General features: G+C 48.4%; 2 protein-coding genes across 6 annotated transcripts; one reads left to right on the plus strand and one right to left on the minus strand.

The window, feature by feature from the left end:
• Window positions 1-2,160: 2,160 nt before the first annotated feature.
• Window positions 2,161-3,303, minus strand: LOC1271757 (uncharacterized). 2 transcript variants are annotated; one of them, XM_061640534.1, is made up of 4 exons: window positions 3,252-3,303; window positions 3,053-3,185; window positions 2,639-2,935; window positions 2,161-2,551 (listed from the first exon to the last, which is right to left on the minus strand). In XM_061640534.1, the coding sequence occupies exons 2-4, from the start codon at window positions 3,084-3,086 to the stop codon at window positions 2,376-2,378; spliced, it is 507 nt and encodes a 168-aa protein (XP_061496518.1). In that variant the 5' UTR covers window positions 3,087-3,185; window positions 3,252-3,303; the 3' UTR covers window positions 2,161-2,375. The 2 variants fall into 2 exon arrangements, with proteins under 2 accessions (XP_061496518.1, XP_310610.2); XM_310610.6 differs by lacking the exon at window positions 3,252-3,303 and having other exon boundaries at window positions 3,053-3,204.
• Window positions 3,304-5,307: 2,004 nt separating this feature from the next.
• Window positions 5,308-16,490, plus strand: LOC1271756 (phosphatidylinositide phosphatase SAC2). 4 transcript variants are annotated; one of them, XR_009764971.1, is made up of 10 exons: window positions 5,308-5,609; window positions 5,828-6,167; window positions 6,246-7,374; window positions 7,456-7,783; window positions 8,668-8,738; window positions 9,165-9,389; window positions 10,865-11,107; window positions 11,996-13,313; window positions 14,572-14,858; window positions 14,928-16,490. XR_009764971.1 is itself a non-coding variant. In XM_061645994.1 (9 exons), the coding sequence occupies exons 2-9, from the start codon at window positions 6,065-6,067 to the stop codon at window positions 14,677-14,679; spliced, it is 3,525 nt and encodes a 1,174-aa protein (XP_061501978.1). In that variant the 5' UTR covers window positions 5,308-5,609; window positions 5,828-6,064; the 3' UTR covers window positions 14,680-16,490. The 4 variants fall into 4 exon arrangements, 2 of the variants coding, with proteins under 2 accessions (XP_061501978.1, XP_061502061.1); XM_061645994.1 differs by having other exon boundaries at window positions 14,572-16,490; XR_009764998.1 differs by lacking the exon at window positions 9,165-9,389 and having other exon boundaries at window positions 5,310-5,609.
• The last annotated feature ends 4,478 nt before the right edge of the window (window positions 16,491-20,968 follow it).

Consider the following 20,968-nt stretch of genomic DNA (forward strand, 5'->3'; position numbering starts at 1 on the left):
CAGCGGTTCTGATGGAGATGAGGATCAACCCACAACCATATGTACATCCACCGCTTACCAACGAGGAAGACGAGATCCTGTCGAGACGAGGAATTGGCTCCCTGACTACAAAGACTCTTCGACACAGGGGGAGGCCCCACCGACGGAGGGCTTTGCTGCGGCCTGCGATTGGGCTAGCGAGCAACGCAGGCAGCCAGTGAAATAATCGCTCACTTTTTTATTTTCGTAATTCACGAGAATGAATTACGAGGGGAAGGATGTTACGTTCGCGATTATTCAATTCGTAACGGACGTGTCAAATTGTAAATTCGCGTGGTGCGCGATCACCTTAATCTAGAAACCGGGTACGCTACGTGTAAAAGCGGAATAAAAATGCGTCACAAAGACTAACATGCGGCACTCACGCGTACGTACACTTATGTGCTAATTATCCTCGGAAAGGATACACCAACACCCTAAAAATGTATGGGCTTCCGGGGGTATAAAAGGGACCGAACTTTTAATAAACAAACCATTCGGATTTTGCAACTCTAAGAAACCTCGTCTTTTTTAATTTTGCATATTCGGATCAAGAAAGAAATCTCTCATCCCTCTTCACCCCCTTCTGCGGCATAGGCTCCTCAAATTACTTGAGAGAGCAACTAGCGGGAAGGTTAATTATTGGTGTCGAACGGTTGAGAAGATCGCTGTTACCCGAGCGGGTTTGATTTACAAGGCCGCATCCTTCGCGTGGCCCACAGATCCGTTCGCCGTCGTAACAAGAACTGTCTTGCATTGAACCATAAGCATACACATTTAATCTGGCAGCCATTTGAATTTTTGCCACTGTCCCACATTAAATTTGCCATCCAGGTTAGGTATGGTAAGAGGAAAACAGCTCTCGGAACACGAAATAGGTCAAATAGATGATTACCCTGCACTTGGAAAATCGAATTACGAAATCGGTGTACTTATTCCAAGATCTGCGAATGTTATTAACAATTATCTCAATGATCCAAGTGCATATAGGCAAAGGCAGTCATCGGGGCGTCCAGAAAAAAAACTATCCGTGAGAGATGAACGAAGAATAATTAAGGCAGCTTCGAACTCAGCAAAAGGATGTCTGAGAATCACACGAGAAATAGGATTAAATGCAAGTAAAACAACAGGGAACAGAGGATAGTTCCCCATCTAAAAGCCATCGATAGTATGATTTGGCAATTGTTCCAATATGGATGGACAGTGCATAAGTACATCCAATATCATAGGCAATCATTTGAAATCTGCATTTGAACATATACAACAACAACCAGTTGATATTCCAACAAGAAAACGCTTCCGTACATGCCAGTAAGAAAATAAAGGATTTCAGTTTCTTCTGACCTAAATACCATCGAGAACGTTTGGGGCATGTTAATTCGAAAAGTATATGAAGATGGGAAACAGTATGAGTCCGTACTGCATCTGGAAGTAGCGGCTAGAACTATGTCTGTTCAGTCTTAGTTAAAACTTACTGAAAGTATGGCAAAACGGATTTTTCAGATGATTAGCCGTAACAGAAGATCAACTGATTAATAGATTAAAAAAAAAAACTTATCAATATATGTTATTTTCCGTTGGTTTTCAATTAAATACCTAAGTGAGGCTATCATTTTAAAAGGCCCTCTTCAATTTTTTTTAATTTAACAGGCAAAAGTTTGATTAAACGTACTTGAAAACGTGAGATTTGTTTTTAAAAATATCCGGTAATTATTAATTGCCTTAATTAAACATTATCTAGGTGAGGCTACCATTATGAAACGCAGTGTACTAAACCAGTAGACAAATTTTCAATACAATAGTTCAAATATAGCTACAAATATCTTCCCATATTATGCCAGATGCATTCATCCATGTGTACCAGTACATTTGCAGTCCTGGCAACAACTATTAAACTTTTCGTACAAATTATATGGAAAAGAGATTCCCGCATAATGAGTGACTCACTGGAACGAATTAAACGCTTATAGAATTAAAAGGAGCTGGAAAAGGGGACTGTCGTTGGCAAGCTTGTCCAGTTTGCTCAGTCAACTGTAATTTTGTTCGCTGGAATAGAACATTTCGTCATCTATTGCGGAGACCGCTTCGACACTCTAATTCTTTCACTCTTCACATTTCGCACTAACGGCTGGGTAATTATATTTTGTCTGCCACTGTATTTCTCTTCCTTGCATGTGGGCTTTTCCCCCAAAATTGCATACTATATGCCTATATCATGCTCTGCATCATAATGTACTTTTCCTATCCTATACGTGAAACAATTAAACATACTTCCCGATCTCACCGGCTTGAGCTGGGTGCCATTCATCCCTGCCCGTTATCAGTCTGCGTCGTCTCTCTCACGGCTGCCTTTCCCGCTACAGCGGCTGCACGATCTGGTCGGCGACGACGGGTTTCGTCTGCTCGTTGCGCAGCTGCAGGACAAAGATCAGCTGACGCAGCACCGGCGCCCACTGGGCGCACTTGCCGGCGTGATCACACACGATCGTGCGGTGCAGCACGTTCGCACGCACGTCGTCCTCATCGAGCAGGGCTGTGACGTGGGAGGGTGCGATTGCAACAACAAGCGGGTCGTAATTAGTAAACCAAAACGTGGAATAAATAAATCAATCGAACTCACCAGCAGACAGGCGGTAGATCAGGGCTTCCAGCTGTTCCGGCAGCGTGCCCTTCGCCCACTGGTCGTACAGCAGATCGATACGCTTTTGCACATTCGCCCGGCGTGACTCCTCCAGCTGCTGCACGTACCCATCGAACACGGTCCGTATCTGGCCGATCATCTCCTCCCGCTCCGGCAAGCTGTCCTCGGTGGCGGGGGCGGCATTCTCCTCCTGCTTCTTGTCGGCTTTGGCACCGCCAGCCCTCGGTTTGTGGCTCGTCGGTATCGGGGGCGGATCGTTCCAGCCCGGATCGTGTGCTACCGACAAACGAAACACAAAACAAAAAAAACAAACGAGTTCGCCTCAAGTGATCGAAAGAGCGATGGTGGCAAGAAAGGGGTGTATTGTATGGACCTTTAACCATTCAAACTTACATTTCGTTGCACTACGATAGTTTTCGCCACTCATTGCTAATGGTCATGGTTTTTGGTTCGCTCGGATGCTTCGTCTTCGATCTCGTCCAAACATACAGCTCGCAGCTCGGGCTGTCAAATTGGTCCCGCACAGCTGTACCGATTACCATTAAATTACCCATAAATAACCCAATAGCTAGATAAGTTAAAAAATACCCACCTATTGCTGTTTTAGTTTACATTTTTATGTGTTTACCGCTGCAATAAAGAAATACAGTTTTTTCTTTCCAAATTACCCAAATTACCCTTCAAATATCTGAAAGGTATTTTTGTGGTATTATTTGTTTTTTTTTTTGGTAATTTTGGAAGTGGTGTGTATGTGAACAGAACGTAGCTACTAGTGATGGGTCATACAACTCCACTAGGGGTTCGAACCGAAGTCAGGTGCGCCTGGGTCGCAATCGGTAGGTTCGGTAGGTGCATACGAGTTCAGTACGATAAGTAAGTGTCAAAATGCATGCACTTCAAATGAAGTACATCGAAATAAAAAGGAAATTAAACAGATGTTTTGCACCAGTAAAAATTTTCATCCGGTTTCCCAAGTGCCAAAAATCCATTAAACGGGTTCTAAACGAGTTAAGCTCTCAACCTAAACGGAATATAGAAAGACTTCGTTTAGCAGACGGCAAACGACTCATACAGGTCTCCCAGATACACGGTACCTCTTATACGCGGATTCGAAGACACGCGGTTTTTTAAATTTAAGGCCGAAAATACACGGACCGGAATTTCGCGGCCGCGGAATTCCGCTTGCTGAAAAATGTATGGATATGACAGTTCGGGAAAGTTGCTGTTGACACTTTGTACATGGGTTTGACAGCAGGCGGAATTCCGCGGCCGCGAAATTCCGGTCCGTGTATTTTCGGCCTAACAGTTCTTCGAGCAAATTGAACTGATTTGACACATCAATTGTAAAATTCCAAATAATTTCTTTTTTGATCGAAAGTTAAAAACCATTTCAAAAGGTTTAAAACTAGTATATTCAGTCATAATCGTATCAAATAATTATTTAAGTGGCTAAAACCACCCCCTACTTGCTAAATTATACGAAAATTAGTGATATTTAGGCTAGAAATCACGAGATTGGACTTAGGGAACGGTCAGAACCTCGCCGCATGCGATTTTGCCACAAGCTTTTGTATGGGATTTGACGTTAATGACAGCACTTACAAATCTGCCGCATGCGACGATACGGCAAAATCAAAATCATTTGATATTGCCGCAATGCCGCATGCAGCCTTATTTCAGATGTCAAATGTCTAAAATCATATCAAATAATGATTATCTTTATAAAGAAACAACAAAATATCATAATAATACCTTGAAAAGCTAGAAAATTCATTTCTTGCCGCATGCGGCAAAATCGCATGCGGCGAGGTTCTGACCGTTCCCATACGCAAAAACTGGAGATACGCGGTTGTTTGCGGCTATTTTCCGACCCCATTAACCGTGTATCTCGGGGACCACTTTTACATTCTAAAAATAGCAAAAGCTGGTGGCGCCATCTGTTTGTGGGTTACCCAACCAGTGTAGCTTCCTCGCTTGGAGAGCTTTCTCATTCCCTCTGTATGTACTGGGTATTTTTGATTTTATTTTAGTACTCTTAAAAACTTAATTATTGATTCGAAACGTTTCATGCAGAAAAATCTGATATTTCTGGCTTTAAAGCGGTTGAAACTTATTAGCAAAAATGCAATTTCTACTGCATTGGACAATTCTTGAAGCAAATTGTGCTGTTTTGACGTTTGAACTGTCAAATTTAGAAAACCGCTTATCTGCGTATCCGTGTAAGTCGAGAACCGTGTAACTCGGGGACAAACTGTACAACAAATTTTCATAGGTTTTGGGTAGGTTTGTTACTGGTGATTGTTATGCGTAAACAGGCAATAATGAACCTGTTGAACTCGTTGCATCCACGGGTCGGAATCGCATATGTTTTACTGAACCTACTGAACCAATTGGAGTTACTGAACCTGCTGGAGCCAACATTACGATCCGGGTCGCATTTAGACTACTCCGACCAGATAGGTTCGGGTCGACCGGCCCACCACTACAAGCCACATAAACCTACCACGACGCAAGATAGAAAGAGAGACAGGTGAAGCGAGCGTGCGATAGTGAGAATGAAATGGCCCAAAACACATCTCTCCACCGCACAGCACAAAACACTGTTCGCGTCTCACTCGCACCGATTCGCGCACACCACAACTGTCAAGCCTGTCAAGTGGGCGAGCCGATGGCAGTCGCGAAACCAAATTAAACATTCACAACACACACACACACACGCACATACGCGGCCTGGTGCAGCAAAACATCCGTCACCATTCTCAATGTTGCCTCCCGCTGGGCAGGGTGGTGATATGCTCGTGCCGTGAAAGCCGTCCCCGTGTGTGCTGTGTGGCGTGTGTGTACAGTGTGTGCTTTGTTTTTCTATTCCCTCTCGCTCTCACTCTCGTGCTCGGTCGTAATCGTGCCTGTCGCGTGCAGTTTCCTGCTACAATACACACACACGCACGCTGTGAGTAGTTTTGTATTGTTTTGTTGTTGTGTTGTGATTGCTGCTGTTGTTGTTTGGTGTTAGGCAAATGTAACACACAAATCAATACATAAATCCTGTCCCAACGCAACCCCGCTCTCCCATCCGTGTCGTTCGTCACAATGTTTACACTGTTGTTGTTGTTGTTGTTGGTTTAATGTATTCATTTTTTTGCACACGTTTGCCTCCCCCTTTTGCAGAAGCACCATCATCAGTGTGTGTGTGTGTGCGTGACGAAACCGCTGCAATCAATATTGTTGCTGTCAATCGAGCAGCAGCGGCCGGAGAGGGGCGGAGGCACCAAGCGGAGAGGCCACCACTTCCTGCTTTCTAGATGAATCATCTCTGCTGAAAGCGGAAATACAGTGTGAGTGTGTGTGTGTTTGTGAGCGCGAGAGCCTCCGTGTGTCCATCGTATCAGGTCCGGTTGCAAGCAAATGGCGATGGAGGTGTTCCAGACCGAGACGCACTACATCTTCGTGCGGAAGGAGCGAAGCCTCTGGTGGAATCGATACTCGTCCGAGTTTCAGCTCAAGTGTGGTAGGTGGTGGTGGTGGTGCTGGGCCGCAGCATTTTCGCCCGACTAATGTGCCGTTTGTTTGCCTTTTTCGGGTGCAGGCTGGGATCTGTCCTCGGTGGACGACATCGAGTGTATCGGCGTGACGCACGGCATCGTCGGCACGATCGCGCTGCAGGGCGTGCTGGACCCGCACCTGATCGTCATCAAGGAGGTGGTGCCGGTCGGGGTGCTGTACGCGCCCCACCTGGTGTACAAGATCCGCAGCATTGCGGTGCTCGGGCCGGACGGGGCGGATACGGTGCTGCTCGGGTGCAGCAAGCACACCACCAGCCAGACGGTGAAGGTGGCGCCGGCGGGCGGTACGGCCGCACCCGAGGGCCACCCGTCGCCCGCCAAGGGCCGGCTGTTCGAGAGCTCCGCCCTGGTGAACAAGACGTGGGGTGCGGTCAAGAGTGCCGGCAGCACGATCCGCAACACGACCGAGAAGGCGGCCGCCATCGCGACCAGCCAGGTGAAGTCGACCGTCAGCCTGGTGGTGAAGGCGGACCCGGTGCGCATCGAGAAGCGCGTGCTGGACGAGCTGCACAAAATCTTCGACGAGACGGACAGCTTCTACTATAGTCCCAACTGTGATATTACGAACAACTTGCAGCGCCGGGGCGCCCCGCCCGACGACCGCTTCTACTGGAACCGGCCGATGCTGGCGGAGCTGCTGCGGGTGGTGAGCGAGCAGCCGGGGGGCGAGGACTGGGTGGTGCCGATCATCCAGGGGTTCGTGCAGGTGGAGCAGTGCGTGATCGGCAACGAGTGCTTCACGCTAGCGCTCGTGTCGCGCCGGTCGCGCAACCGGGCCGGCACGCGGTACAAGCGGCGCGGCGTCGACGAGCACGGCAACTGTGCGAACTACGTCGAGACGGAGCAGGTGCTGTCGCTGCGCCAGCACCAGATCTCGTTCACGCAGGTGCGCGGCTCGGTGCCGGTGTACTGGAGCCAGCCGGGGTACAAGTACCGGCCGCCGCCCCGCCTCGACCGGGACGAGCCGGAGACGCAGGCCGCGTTCGAGCGGCACTTTGACGGCGAGCTGCAGATCTACCAGTCGATCTGTATCATCAACCTGGTGGAGCAGAGCGGCAAGGAGAAGATCATTGGCGACGCGTACGCGAACCACGTGCTCAAGTACAACTCGGACCGGCTGATCTACGTCACGTTCGACTTTCACGAGTACTGGTGAGTGGCGGGGTGGTTGTGGTTTCCTGCAATGCCAATGTGCTCTCGATCCTTAATTCTCTTTCTTTTTTTTTTGCGCAGCCGTGGCATGCGGTTCGAGAACGTGTCGTCGCTGATCGAGTCGCTCGCGCCGGAAGCGGGCGCGATGGGTTTCCACTGGCGCGACACGAACGGCCCGATCTGCAACCAGAAGGGCGTGTTCCGCGTCAACTGCATGGACTGTCTCGACCGCACGAACGTGGTGCAGACGGCCATCGGCAAGGCGGTGCTCGAGTCGCAGCTCGTCAAGCTCGGTCTCGCCATGCCGTACTCGCAGCTGCCGGACGCGCTCAAGGCCCCGTTCATGGTGCTGTGGGCGAACAACGGCGACGTCATCAGCCGGCAGTACGCGGGCACGAATGCGCTCAAGGTTTGGCCGGGCAGAGAGTGCCCAGAGCGGGCGCGTGTGTGCAGTGCTGCAAAATGTCATGAGCATCACGGAGATGCTCACCACCGAACACAGAGAACATATCCGTGGTAGCTTGATGTTCATTGCTGATACTCAATGAAAGTGCATCATGACATGCCGAACACGACATGCGACTGCTTGAGTCAACCGCGATACTCCGACTGAGCAGCTGAGCTTAGTGCCGGCGCAAGCATAATCATGAGTTTTTCTTGCTGTGAGCAGTGCTGCCAACTGTCACTGTTTCAATCACCAATACTTATGACTGAAACGAAGCTCAAATCAGCTCACGTACACAACTATGATGATCAGAGGTGATACTCAAACAGTTAGTGGATCAATCACATGTTGGATGACATTTTGTTTAGCACCCAACTCTTGGTCACTCACTTTGATCACGACATTTTCTGACGGCGATCATCACGACACGTAAACAAAGTGACTGACTAAGAGTTGAGTGCTAAACAAAATGTCAACAAATATGTGATTGATCCACTAACTGTGTGAGCCTCACCTCTGATCATCACAGTAGAGCTTGTGACGCTGATATGATTTTGTTTCAGTCGGAATTTGCCATGACTATGTCAGTGACACTTTGCAGAACTGATCACAGTAAAAAAAAGTCATGACATAGTGACTGACCAAGCGATGGTCGCAAAACTGCATGCATTGATCATACCAATCGTTTTGAATATCACCTCTGATTATCACAACTGAGTACGTGACGCTGACATGGATTTTGTTTCAGTCAAATTTTTTATGACATTGACAATGACATTTTGTAGCACTGCGTGTGTGTGTATGTGTGAGTTTAATAATTAATTTTTCACTTTTTTTTTGGCCGACAGGGAGATTATACGCGCACGGGGGAGCGAAAAATTTCCGGCATCATGAAGGACGGCATGAACTCGGCTAATCGGTAAGTGTGTGTGTGTGTGTGTTGTAGGGCGGTCTGTGTCCCACTACACAGTCATGGAAAATTGCGTTGGACAAAAAAGAAGCAAACCCACACGCAAAAAGGAATTGGCGGACGGCACCAGTAGGTGCACCATCGGTTCCCAAAACTCGCCATCATCCTCCCCAACTCCTCCGCACACGAACGCGACCCTAAGAGGAGGCAAGCGACTGTTGTCGGTTGACTGCACTTGCAACGCGTTTTTGTTTTCGATTTCCTTCGTACCACGTAACCGTACAAAAGCGTTTCCATTCGTTACTGTTTCTATCTTTTCTCCATTTTCTTTTTTTTTCTGCAACTCACTCACACACACAAATGCCTCCCCATTGCCCCATTGCCCCGTTGTCCGTGTGTATGTGTGTGTGTTGTAATGGGGGACTGGGATGGTAGCTACTACATTCAGCACTTCGCCGACACGTTCCGGCAGAGTTGCATTGATTTGCTGCAGGGGCAGCTGGCCCCGTCGGCCGGCCACATCCCGGAGGACGATGTGCGCGGCGCGGTCGTCGGCATTGCCGCGACCGCACTCAAACCGGCCGGCCCGCTGACGTACTACAACTATGGCCAGTGCGCGTCCGAGCATCTGCTGCTCGAGCAGGTCGTCCACAGTGCCAGGTGCGCGTACCCAACTGCTCTCTTATTTGGTTTTGTTTTTGGTTTTGTTTTCGGAATTCATGCTTCGTTTGTGTTTTCCTTTCACTAATTAGGCAGCAGTGTGCGTGTATGTGGTGGTCCGGTGTAAATGTCTCTAGAGGGGTTTTTTTGTACGCTCTCGTTACGTTGTGTGAGCAAATTGGCGCAGTAGAAAATGAATAGAATTGTTTAGTTTCGACTTGCCAAAAATTGTCCATTTTTTACTTTGCTCTTTGACCTTCTTATCCGTCGGATTAATGATGTTTCGATTTGCTTACTGAATGAATTGTATTAATTTTACTTTTCGAGTGTAATAATCGAATGTGAGACTTGAAGGAAATACTAATAAGTGTTTGTTATGATTGTTCTTAAAATCATAATTGAGTTTGTGGTGTTGTTTTGCTAATATTTTATTAATTAATCATACTCTATATAACTGTGTTTATCATGTGTAACACCCTTCGCACCACATCCATCCACCTTTACGGCAGAATCATTCACTGTAGTGATGGGAAAAATTATGTTTTGGTCGGAATCGATTCCGACTAGCTCAGATTTTTGTGTGGAATCGATTTCGGATTGTAGGTTCGGAATCAGTTTCTTGCATCTGCTCCGGAATAGGCTGCAGAATCGACTCTGAAATCGACTCCGGAATTGGCTCCGGAATCGACCCCGGAATTGGTTCCGGAATCAACTCCGGAATCTGCTCCGGAATTGACTTCAGGATCGGCTCTGGAATCGGCTCCGAAATCGACTCCAAAATTTGCTCCGAAATCGGCTCCGGACTGTACTGGATGCTCGGTCCCGTAGTTAATATCAAAGCCGCAAAGGATTCAAATGTACGTAAAACCGATCTATTCTCATGGAGATTCCGGAGATGATTCTAATTCAACAACCGGAGTCGATTCCTATTCCGGATCCGATTCCGCAACCGATTCCGCAGCCGATTCCGGAGCCGATTTCGAAGCCAATTCCGGAGTCAATTTCGGGGTCGATTCCGAAGTCGATTCCGATTCCTATTCCGGAGCCGATTCTGGAATTGGAATCAATTTCGGAGACGAAACCGGAATCAGGTAGTTCCGATTCCGAGGTCCCTCCACTCCTTTACTGAAGTACGCGTATGCAATCTTTAAAATATCTAAATTAATGTTAAGTCATGCGTTACGTAGTTAATGGATGTCACCGTATTGAATAAAAGGTTTAAAAATCTAAATCTAGTAAAAAAACGCAATATCAACATAGCACAGGGTTTGACCACATTTACCTTGAGACATGGATGTGCGTATCAAACACAGCACCGGAAGCTGCTACCCCCCTTCCCCCACATTAACTACCCCCTACCCCCCACCCCGCATCCAAAACTATCACACTGGCGGCAGCAATTAGGCTCATCTGCTCACTCATTATCTCTTTCCATCTTGTTCTCTTCTACAACCCCCCACACCTCCACGTTGCAGCTACTATCTGGCCCGGTTTAAGGACACGTACCGGCAGGCCACGATCGATATGATGCTCGGCAACAACGTGTCGCCCGAGTCGGTGTCGGCGCTCGGCGGCACCCAGACCGCCGCCACGGACGAGACGGACGCGCTGGAGGGTGCGGAGCATGCGCGCCTGCTGGTCGAGGACTGCCGGCGGCTGCTACTCGGCACGGCCCAGCTTCCGGTCGGTGCCTGGGGTCTCATCGATGCCGATCCAAGGTAAGGGCGCCACCACCAACACCAACACCAAACATCAAAAATGCCTTTCATGCGATGCCTTATTTGTGTGTGCTTAGAAGCCTGTATGTGTGTGTGTAGTAGTTGTTGTAGTAGCTGCGGTAGTGTTAAAACAGCTAAACAATAATCGACCCACTTTTTGCGACAACAAAAAAAAAAAAAACAAAAAAAGCGTTTGCGTGTAAATGGCGCAATCGGCCAATCGGCGGTGGCAGCGTTGAATGTATAATGCCAGCGATGAGTCATGCAAGTGCAGCTGTGTAGGGCCCCACTTCTTATCGCTCCATGTCTGCGCTGACGTCATTTGACCGTGTGCCAGCAGAAACATACGGAGAGAGAACAAAAACGAACAAAGAAAGCATCGATTGTTGTATCCCGCGGCATGGTGACATGATGTGTTCCGCCGCACAGCGGCGCCCTTTGTTTGGGGCCTTGTTTTGTCATTAAGGGGGACTGGGGAAGGCCCTCAGCCCGATTAACAGCCATACTTCTCTTACTTCCTCCCCCGAGGAACAGTCACCTCAAGTATTAATCGTCGCTTCTCCATATAATACGATAGACGTAATAAAAAAAAGTAAACTCGCTCCTGCATGTATGCAATCCGCTAGTAGTTAGTACACTTTTTGCGTTTGTTTAAAGCTTTGCAGGCGTACAATAAAAAAAGCACTTTTTTGTGATTGATGTTATTACATATGAGTAACAACAGCAGAAGAAAAACTGTTCAAACTTGTAAAATCCCGTTTTCGTTGTTTTGTTTTTGCCTGCTGTGACACTCTTCCATACAAACGACCACACGCGATCCGAACGTTAATGCTGTTTTCCTTCCTTCCTTCCCCGTTTTCGCTCTCCCCCCACCCTCCCCCACACCAGTACCGGGGACCCGAGCGAGACGGAGGTGGACACGATTCTGATCCTGACCGACGACTGCTACATCGTGGCCGAGTACGATTCGCACCTGGACAAGATCGTGCGGTTCGAGAACGTGCCGCTCGCGAGCATCACGCTGATCGAGCTCGGCCTGTTCCAGCACAGCAAGATGTTCCAGGGGCCGGCGGCCGCCCACCTGTGCGTCCGGCTGAACTACGCGGTTGACGGTGTGGACGGCTACTTTCACATGTTCCGCTCGCCCAACATCCGGTTCTTCAACAACGTGGCGGTGGTGATCCGCAAGCCGGAGGAGATCGCCGAATCGCTCACCGCGATCGTCGACCTGTTCCGCATCGCGCTGCAGAACTGCGGCCGGACGGAGGTGGCGTTCCAGTGCGGCGGCAGCCTGCAGCGGCGCAAGAGCCGCACGCTGCTGTCCGTGCCCGCCGGCATCCCGCGCAACCTGTCCGAGTCGCAGCTGGTGCAGATGGGCTCGAAAGCGTTCAGCAACATGGCGGGCCAGTTCTCCAAGATTGGCCAGTCGCTGAACGCGAGCAAGATTGGGCGCGGCAGCGGCGGCAGCAAGGGCAAGCCGGGCAAGGGCGGCGCGGACGATGCGGTCGCTGGGGGGGATGGGGCGGCAGCTCGGTCCGGTGGTCGGCGCGACGGCTCGAGCGGTTCGGTCAGCTCGTTCGGCGGCTCGGTGGGGACCGGTGGTACGACGGGCGGGCTGCGCCCCGGGTCGGCGTCGGCCGGCGGCAAGATGGAGCGCTCCAGCTCGGAGTCGGAGGAGGGAGCGTGCATGTACGAGCCGGAGGACGAGCTGGTCGAGCAGAACCCGCTGTACAACGAGAACGTGTTCCTGCCGTCGGTCGGCATCGTGATGGGAGGCGGAGGTGGAGCCGGCGAGCAGGAGGGCGTCGGGTCGGCCAGCAGCAACGTGCTGGAGGAGCGGGACAGCATCGCCAAGATGTCGTCCGATCTGTCCACCATGTCGATCTCGTCCGTGACCGATCACATCAACATGCCGGTCGGCATGCTGGAGTGTGCGTCGCCGATACGGGTCAGCAGCCCCGCGCCGGAAATCTTCGTCGATGGGACGGCGAGCGGTGGCGACGGGGGCGGCGGCGACGGTGGCCCGAACCGGCCGGGCCGCAACACGATGAGCCTGAACCTGCAGGCACCGGCGGGCGGAGGTGGTGGTGGTGGCAGCGATAATGCGCTGCGCCAGCTGAAGAAGCTGACCAGCCCGCTGTCCAACATTGGCAAGGGTTTGCAGACGCTCGGCGCTAACCTCGATCCGCGCAAGATTACCGTCAAGGTGAGTTGAGCAGAATCGCTAATGAGTCGGAATCTCAAATCGTCAACAATTCAAGAATCGTACGACACACCTTTGGAGAACCCATTAAGATCTCAAGCTTCTGGTTTAGGATTCGGTTCGCGACTCTTATTTCAGAATCATGAAGTAAACGTAGATAAAAAAGAATAAATCAGAAAGAGTCGTGAATTCGTTCGTGATTCGCATGACTGTTGACTTCCAGATTCATGTGGCAATTGCAGATGATTGAGAATAAGATTCTGAATCAAGACTCAGTTCGTGACTTTAATGACTCTTATTTAGGTGTAATGTGGTAGTACATGCAGAAAATTGTTGCTGGTTCTGAGAAAGTGTTGAATCTTGGCAAATCCTTCCAGAGACAAATGGTTATAGAAAAGTTCTTAAGATGCAGGATGAAGATTTGGTGGGAGATCGGAATAGGAATAACTTGATTACGATTCCGTGCTCAGAATCAATTCGGGAGCCGATTTCGATTCCGCAGCAGATTCCTGAGTCAATTCCAAAGGTGATTCCAGATTCGGAATCGTAATCGGCTCCAGTATCAGAACTAATACCGGATTCAGATAATTAGAAGAATCAGATTCAGATTTGGAACTGAGAAATCAGAAGTTTCGTAATCGAAATCAATCCCAGAATATCAATAAGTATAGGTCGTTTACTAGTAATTTTGGATTCTTTGCGTCTATCAATAGAATCATAGCAGTCCTAAGACCCAAATTCCTAATCTCGCCTAAGATGCAGAAAATGCCTAAGATATCGAAACCGACTCCAATTCCAGTGTCAATTCTGATTCCGGAGCCGATTCTAATTTTGGAAACTGATTGCGGATTGCGGAATCGATTACAGAAATCTCCGGAGCTAGCCGGAATTGATTTCGACGAAATCTTCTTCTTTCCCATCACTACTCCAGTAACTCCTATTTACCAGAATCATGAGTCCAAAGAATGAATCTTTGGTGTGAATGTGTTGGAAACAAAATGTAATGATTCATGAGTCGAGACACACCGTTCGAGAGCTCATCAGTACTCCAAAGGTTCTCAAGATTCTGATTATTGCATTTGAAACACGAATCTGCAATAAGAATCACTCGAGTGATCGAATCTTGGTTCGTTTAGTGACTCCAATGATTCTTATTTCAGATTCGTGAAGTAAATTAGGATGCTTCAGAGTAAATCTGTGAAAAGAATCAATCAGAACTCAAAATCTAACCTCACTATCTCAATTATGTTTGTTCAAACAGAGCCCGGTCGCGCCAGTAAGAAGCACCAGTGCCGCGTTTGCCGAGATCAAGCAGCTGGAGGAAAAGTGGGAAAAGGCTAGCTGCCGCACCAAGCTGATTGCGCTGTAAATCGACGTACGCCCAGCCCAGTGCTTGGCTTTACCTTTCCTCGGTCTCATGGCCACTAGCTGCACCTACCTTGCCGGTCCGTAGTTAAGTCAGAACGTGAAGCCATGCTGCTGCGAAACACGCCCACACAAAAGACACAACGGCTCGATGGCTTGTGGTTTTCCGTTGTTGTTGCTGTTGCAAGTATTAGTAGCAGATTGAAATCGAAAAAATAATAATAATAACGTTTTGGACCAATTCCACCCTAGCATGCAGAAACATAACCCGCCCAAACGACGCCGCGATCGAATCTTACAAAACAAAGCAGAGATCATCCTCATGATCAAGCTGGTGTGGAAGCGTTTGGCTCAGTATTGATCATTAATTCGGAGGCTGCACAAACGTAACCGTTTCTCATCATGCGCTATTAGCAAGCACGCTCTGGTTGCCCAAGGTTTAGATATAGAGCCCCGATTGCCCGATGCCAAAGCTCGGTTCTTATAGCCCGCGGTGCACGTTCGCACCAAGAAAGCAAACAAACGGAAGAAAAGGAAGAAGTAGAAGAAGAAAACCCCAGGAAAAAATGCAACACGCACAGGACAAAGGGCGCCCAGATGCGCAGAAACACACAAAACAAACGCTTCAGTATGTAATAATTGTCGGCAGTATTGTTATTTATCGATTAGTCAAATGGTTCGTACCCACGTATGTGTGTGTATGTGTGTGTGTGTGCGTATAAGCATTATTAGGAAGCAAATCCGTGCTCCGAGCCGTTCAAAACCAAATACCGCGAGCAGGGCGGAGCAGTTGTAGGGCGATAACCGTACGTTTAAACCAGAAATACCAAAGTCAATTATGTATAGCGTGTGTACCGCGGGTGGTGTGTGGTATGCGCAGAGGGTGTACTAAGATGCAGGCCACTCACACACACACACACACGCACACGCACATGCACATGCATAAAGTAATCTATCCGTAGCCGCGGCACGCTGCGTAATGTCGGCCGCCTTCGTTTTGCGCTTTGGATCCGTAGTTGCGCGTTTTAAGGGAAATAGCATTCCGGCCGGCCCCTCCAAGTAGGGCAGCCAGGCAAGAGTAGCTAGTAGAAGAGGAGATAGTCCTGGAAACGCTAAGAAAACCAAACAAACAAACAAACAAACAAACAAACAAACAAACAAACAAACAAAGAAAGAAAACATGAAAACCCTTTGTAGCAAACCGATTACATCGATAGGGATGGCCCGAGGGCCAGTGTAGGAGATAATAGCAGTCTAAGTAGTGGAAATCATATCGCTTACCGATATCTATACACATAAATATACACATATAGGGCGTAGCGAGTACGTTGCCTCGACAGTATGACACTATCCATTCCCGGTTCCGTTGCGCTGCCGTTTCGTTGCGCGCCGTATTATTGTTTCGCTTGCTCCGGGGTTTGCCCACCCCCCGGTATGTTTTCAAGGACGCGTTTTCCAGTTACCGCAACGGCTGGTCCCACTGCCGGCCGACCACTGTATCGTTGTGGTTGCTGTGTTAACTGACGCCATCAGCTGGGTAGTGCCTTCACGGCCTAGACCCGGTCCCGGCTGCTGCTTTAGTGCTTGTTGGAAAAGTGGAACCGTACGCTTGCCGCGATATATATCGTCTACCTTAGTGAAGCTGCAGCTTGTAGCGAACAGCAGGGACACTTGCAATATTAGAAGTTTGGCCTTCGGTTTATCACAAAAAAAAAAAACAATGGGACAGGTTTGCAGGTTGTGTGTCCACTCAGTTGCAGTAAAGAATAATTACTAAATAAACGTTTTTTGCTTACAGTAACGCATTCAATACCAGCGCTGTGTATCCGTGTAACTGATTTTTCTTGTTGTTGTTGCTGACAAAATAACGATTCACTAGTCATAGGCCTACGCGAGTCTATTCGAAGTTCCGGTTCGTCTTGGAAACGATTCAATTCTGATCGGTAGTTGTTGTCACTTGGCAGGGAACACTTTCAAATCAGATCAAAAATCGAATAGCAATTTTATGTGATGTTTCATCGGTGTGTTTCTGTGAAGAGTTGTTCAGCTATTAGACATTTCCTACTTGTCTTTTTACAGTTTTTTGCTTCGCTATTAAAAATTTGTTATAAATATGTTTGTGCCACGGATGAGATTTTCAAGGATTACTTCAAATTTCACTGGCATTTTATCTACAGTACTTCTTAATCTACCATCCTTAGTCCCTTACTGCTCATTCTCTTCTCCAATGACTGTACTTCTATCCTTCCTGGTAACGGCTTCCTGCTATATGCAGATGACCTTAAAGTTTTTCTTCCTGTATCTCTCACGCATACAGTCTCTGTGATGTCCCTATTACCCGTGTGTCTTTGTCTAATGATCTTGACGTCTTATTTGATCCGAGTATCTGTTTCAAAGATTATACGGACTATGTCATCAATAAGGCCAAGAAGTGTCTTGGTTGTGTATGTCGTATGTCTACTGAAATTTGTGATCCTTTCTGTGTTATTATTTGATGGGCCCGTTCCGTATTGGAAAATACCTGTATTATCTGGTCTATAATTTCTAGTCTCCTGTCCAATATCTCTGGTTTAGAGAATTCAGAGATGATTTACAAAGATTGTATTTCGTAGGTCGCTGGGTCATCACTCTGTTCCCCTTCCTTCGTATGACGATAGATGCGCTCTATTAGGCCTAGCTAAGTTGGAGCACCGCCTCTCGGTAGCTCTGGCTTCTTACGTGGCTGGCCTAATGTTTCATACGATCGATGCACCTTCCCTTCTATCGCTCAAACGTGCGATGCGTCGATGCGATGCGTCGCTCAAACACGCCCAGAGCGTTTGCATCCTTCGCTCTAATAATCCAAGACTATAGGATAGTGTCCATAGAGGACCACCGGGCGCTTCAATGTGCGATATATCTCACATTTCGTGCGGTCTCGAAAACTTCTGGATCTCAGCAGTTGATGAAGTCAATTCGGTTCATTTCCAATTCGGTTCATTTCCAAGGTTGGGCAATTCGGTTCATTTCCAAGAACGTGAACGTACTAGTTCTTTCATTCAGATGAAATGAACGTGAATCGCGATTCATTCGTTCATATCAGTTGAAGAAAATATGGTAAATTGTTTTATTTTGCAAGAAAAACATAATTAGTGTAATGCAGTTTGAAAATTATTAGGCTGACCAGGAAGATCTTTATCGCGATTGGTGGGACGTTCTTTTCATGAACGTCCTGGTATTAAGGTTCACGTTCATATTTGTATGCTAGGAATGAACGACCTAGCGTACCAGGACGTTCGTTATTTTGGCGGGTAGGACGTTATTTTGATGATCAACTCAACACATTATGATTTATAAAGAATTCGTTCGTTATTCAGGATGAATTGAATGAATCGTACAGTTCAGGTACTTGAGGCACAACTCTACTAACGATCATCCCAATATAGCAGAACTCATTTACCGTCTCGAGATTGTCGTCATCAACTAATACACTGCTTCCCAGTTGGTCTGGGTCTCGGGCAAGCGGGTACTTCGTCTTTGTCGCTTTGATTCGCCTCACGCACCTTCGCTGTTGTCCTGCCGATGATGTCGATGTCTTTCGCAAAGCCAAGAAATTGGAGAGACCGGTAGAATATCGTGCCACGGATGTCTTTTTCTAGCCCCTCGCTTGTAAAGACTCCTTCCAAGACGATATTGAAGAGCAGACTGTTAATGAAGAGCAGCAGGGAGCTCATCACCTTACCTCAGACCCCTGTGAGATTCGAATGATTTGGACATCAGGTTCGATACTCTCACCTTGCACTGCACACCGTTCAAGGTGGGTTCGAACAGTCGGATCAACTTCCCAGAGAAGTGGTACCGCTGCGTGATGTCCCATAGCTCATCCCGGTCTATGGTGGCGTAGGCCGCCTTGAAGTCGATAAACAGGTAATGCGTAGGGATCTGGCGGTCTTGGCACTCCTGCCGAAGAGTACGAATTTGGCCGTTGGTGGATTTACCTCCAACAAACCCAACTTGGTAGCTGCAGCTGCCTTAGATCTGTTCGATTTCAACCTATCTCTTCCGGTCTTCCGATCTTTCGTCAATTTCTTATTTCTGTATTATTGTATGCTTTAGCTAGTGAGCACTATTGACGTTATGAATTTAATTATTGTTTAATCCAATTTACCCAAAAAGGCATGGTACAAGCATTTTTGGTTGAAACGATTTTCAACTTACGCGGAACCATATTGCAGAAACTGCGTAACTTTCAAACACCCTGTATAGTAACTAAAAATGAGCTACATTTAAACCTGCCCGTACTTCATTGCTATTTCCTTCCTCAGACAAAAAAATAAACAACTCCGATCACTAATAGTGATTCGTTATTTATGATTGTAGTCAATCTCTTTGCAAGACTCTGCTCGCTTGAAAGTAGCTGGAGTGAGCTCAACGTCATCTTCTCTCGACCCGAACTCCTCCAACTTTATCCCTTCTCAATTCCGCTCAAATCCACGACCAAACCCTTCCCTGGCATACCCACACACACACCTGCTCGCAAGGCACTGGTGGTTCGTAACGCCATTTAAGACAGGGAAAGGGTTTTTTTTTGGTACATCGATTGGGCCCATTTGTAGCACTCCCCTGTTCGCCCTATTTGCGGTGCACATCAAGGGCGCTGGTCAGTGCTTTTATGATGTCTCCTAAATCTCGCCACCCTTTGCTGATGTTTTTTTTCTTCTTTCTTCTCTATTTTCGTTCCTCCAAAACACCAACGACTCTTTTTCGGATCGTCCAGAGTGCCTTTACGGAGTCAGTCGAGGGGAAAGAAGTTTGCCGGTACAAGGGCACATTATTGTTTAAATGGCAGCTCGAAACCTCCGCCCGCCACCTACCCGTTCGTTGTGTTTTCTTACGCTTTATTGGCAATGTAAATTTCCCAAACGAACGAAACGGCATGATTGTCTTCGGCAGTGTGCGGGTGATGCTGCACGAACGATACCGGACAGTCGTGGAGTGGAGTCGGGTGTTTTTTTCTGTTTTCTGTTGCTTGCGACGAGCCAGCCGTTTTTAGATTGACATTCGATTGATAGGATTAGCAGAGGCTGGGCCCTATAAAAGCAGACACTTTTCTGGCCTAACCATCAGCCCCCCCCCCCTTCCACACACCTCAGAGGGCGCTCGCATTAGCATCCGGTCAAAGCTCAAACCTTCAACCCCGAGGGGGGGGGGGGGAGGGCCAACCGTCTTAAAACCGTAAACAAAGCGAAATAAAAACGTGCAATGTCTTGCAGCCGGGAGACACAACACGCTCCAAAATGGGGCAAAGCAGGCAGGCAGGGAAGGAACTGCGGCAAGATAATAGAGATCTCTCGCACTCACGTCGCGCATGCCGCAGCCTCCACTACCGCCCGCTGTGCTTCCGCTGTGGAAAATGTCCTCTTGAGTGGTTTTCGCCCGAGCTTGGCGCCCCAACCCACCCCCCCCCCACCCCCCTACCAACGGTTTTGGGAACAATTTGGCAAAGCGTTTTTGGGCCACGGTTGAGCAACGGTGGACCGCGGAGGGTGAAAGTATAATAACAAATTGGATTTGTAAGCCAGCCGCTTGCCCTCGGAGCATTCCCGCGTCCCCGCATCCCGCGGTCTTTGGCACGGCTGTACGTGTGTGAGCGTGAATGTGTGAAGGATGACAATCTACAGCAATTTGTGATTGTGATTTCATTTCCGAGATAGGGGAGGAACGCAAGACACACACACTCATACACCCTCCCATTCCCTGCCCTATTACCCATTAGGAATTTGGGAAGATTGGGTCGGCCATCACAAAAACGAGTGTGTGTGTGTGAGAGAGAGAGAGGGGACGAGGGACAGGATTTAGTGAGAAAAAAAAGGAGCTCACCCCGAGAAGAAGAAGAAGAAAAGGAAGAAGTTCGGAGGGAAGCGAGCAAGCAGGCAGAGAGAAAAAAAAAGAAAAGACCCTAGAGAAATGGTGTGAGATTAATTTTCCGGACGACTTAACTTTTTTATTCCTCGCTGCCAGTGGCGGGCCTGCCGGACCGCGCGGGACCGATTTCCTCGGGCGGACGGGTGGAAGCATTTCTCGGTAAGCCTACCCAGAGCTCCGTGTAGTAAACCCCGGGAAGGTGTGTGGGTGTGTGTGTGTGTGGAGAGGAAGACGGGTTTTTTAGGAGCATTTAAATGGATTGGTCGCCCCCCCCCCTGCGGGCACTTTTCTGCATGCGCGCCAACCAATTCTCACCGTCTCACAACGGCCTGGGAGGGCGCTGGTGGGCAGACCTTCCTCGCGCCAAGGTGCCGGGAAGCACTTCAGAT

Source organism: Anopheles gambiae, chromosome X, assembly GCF_943734735.2.
Source record: "Anopheles gambiae chromosome X, idAnoGambNW_F1_1, whole genome shotgun sequence".
In the NCBI taxonomy this organism is placed as follows: Eukaryota; Metazoa; Arthropoda; class Insecta; order Diptera; family Culicidae; genus Anopheles; species Anopheles gambiae.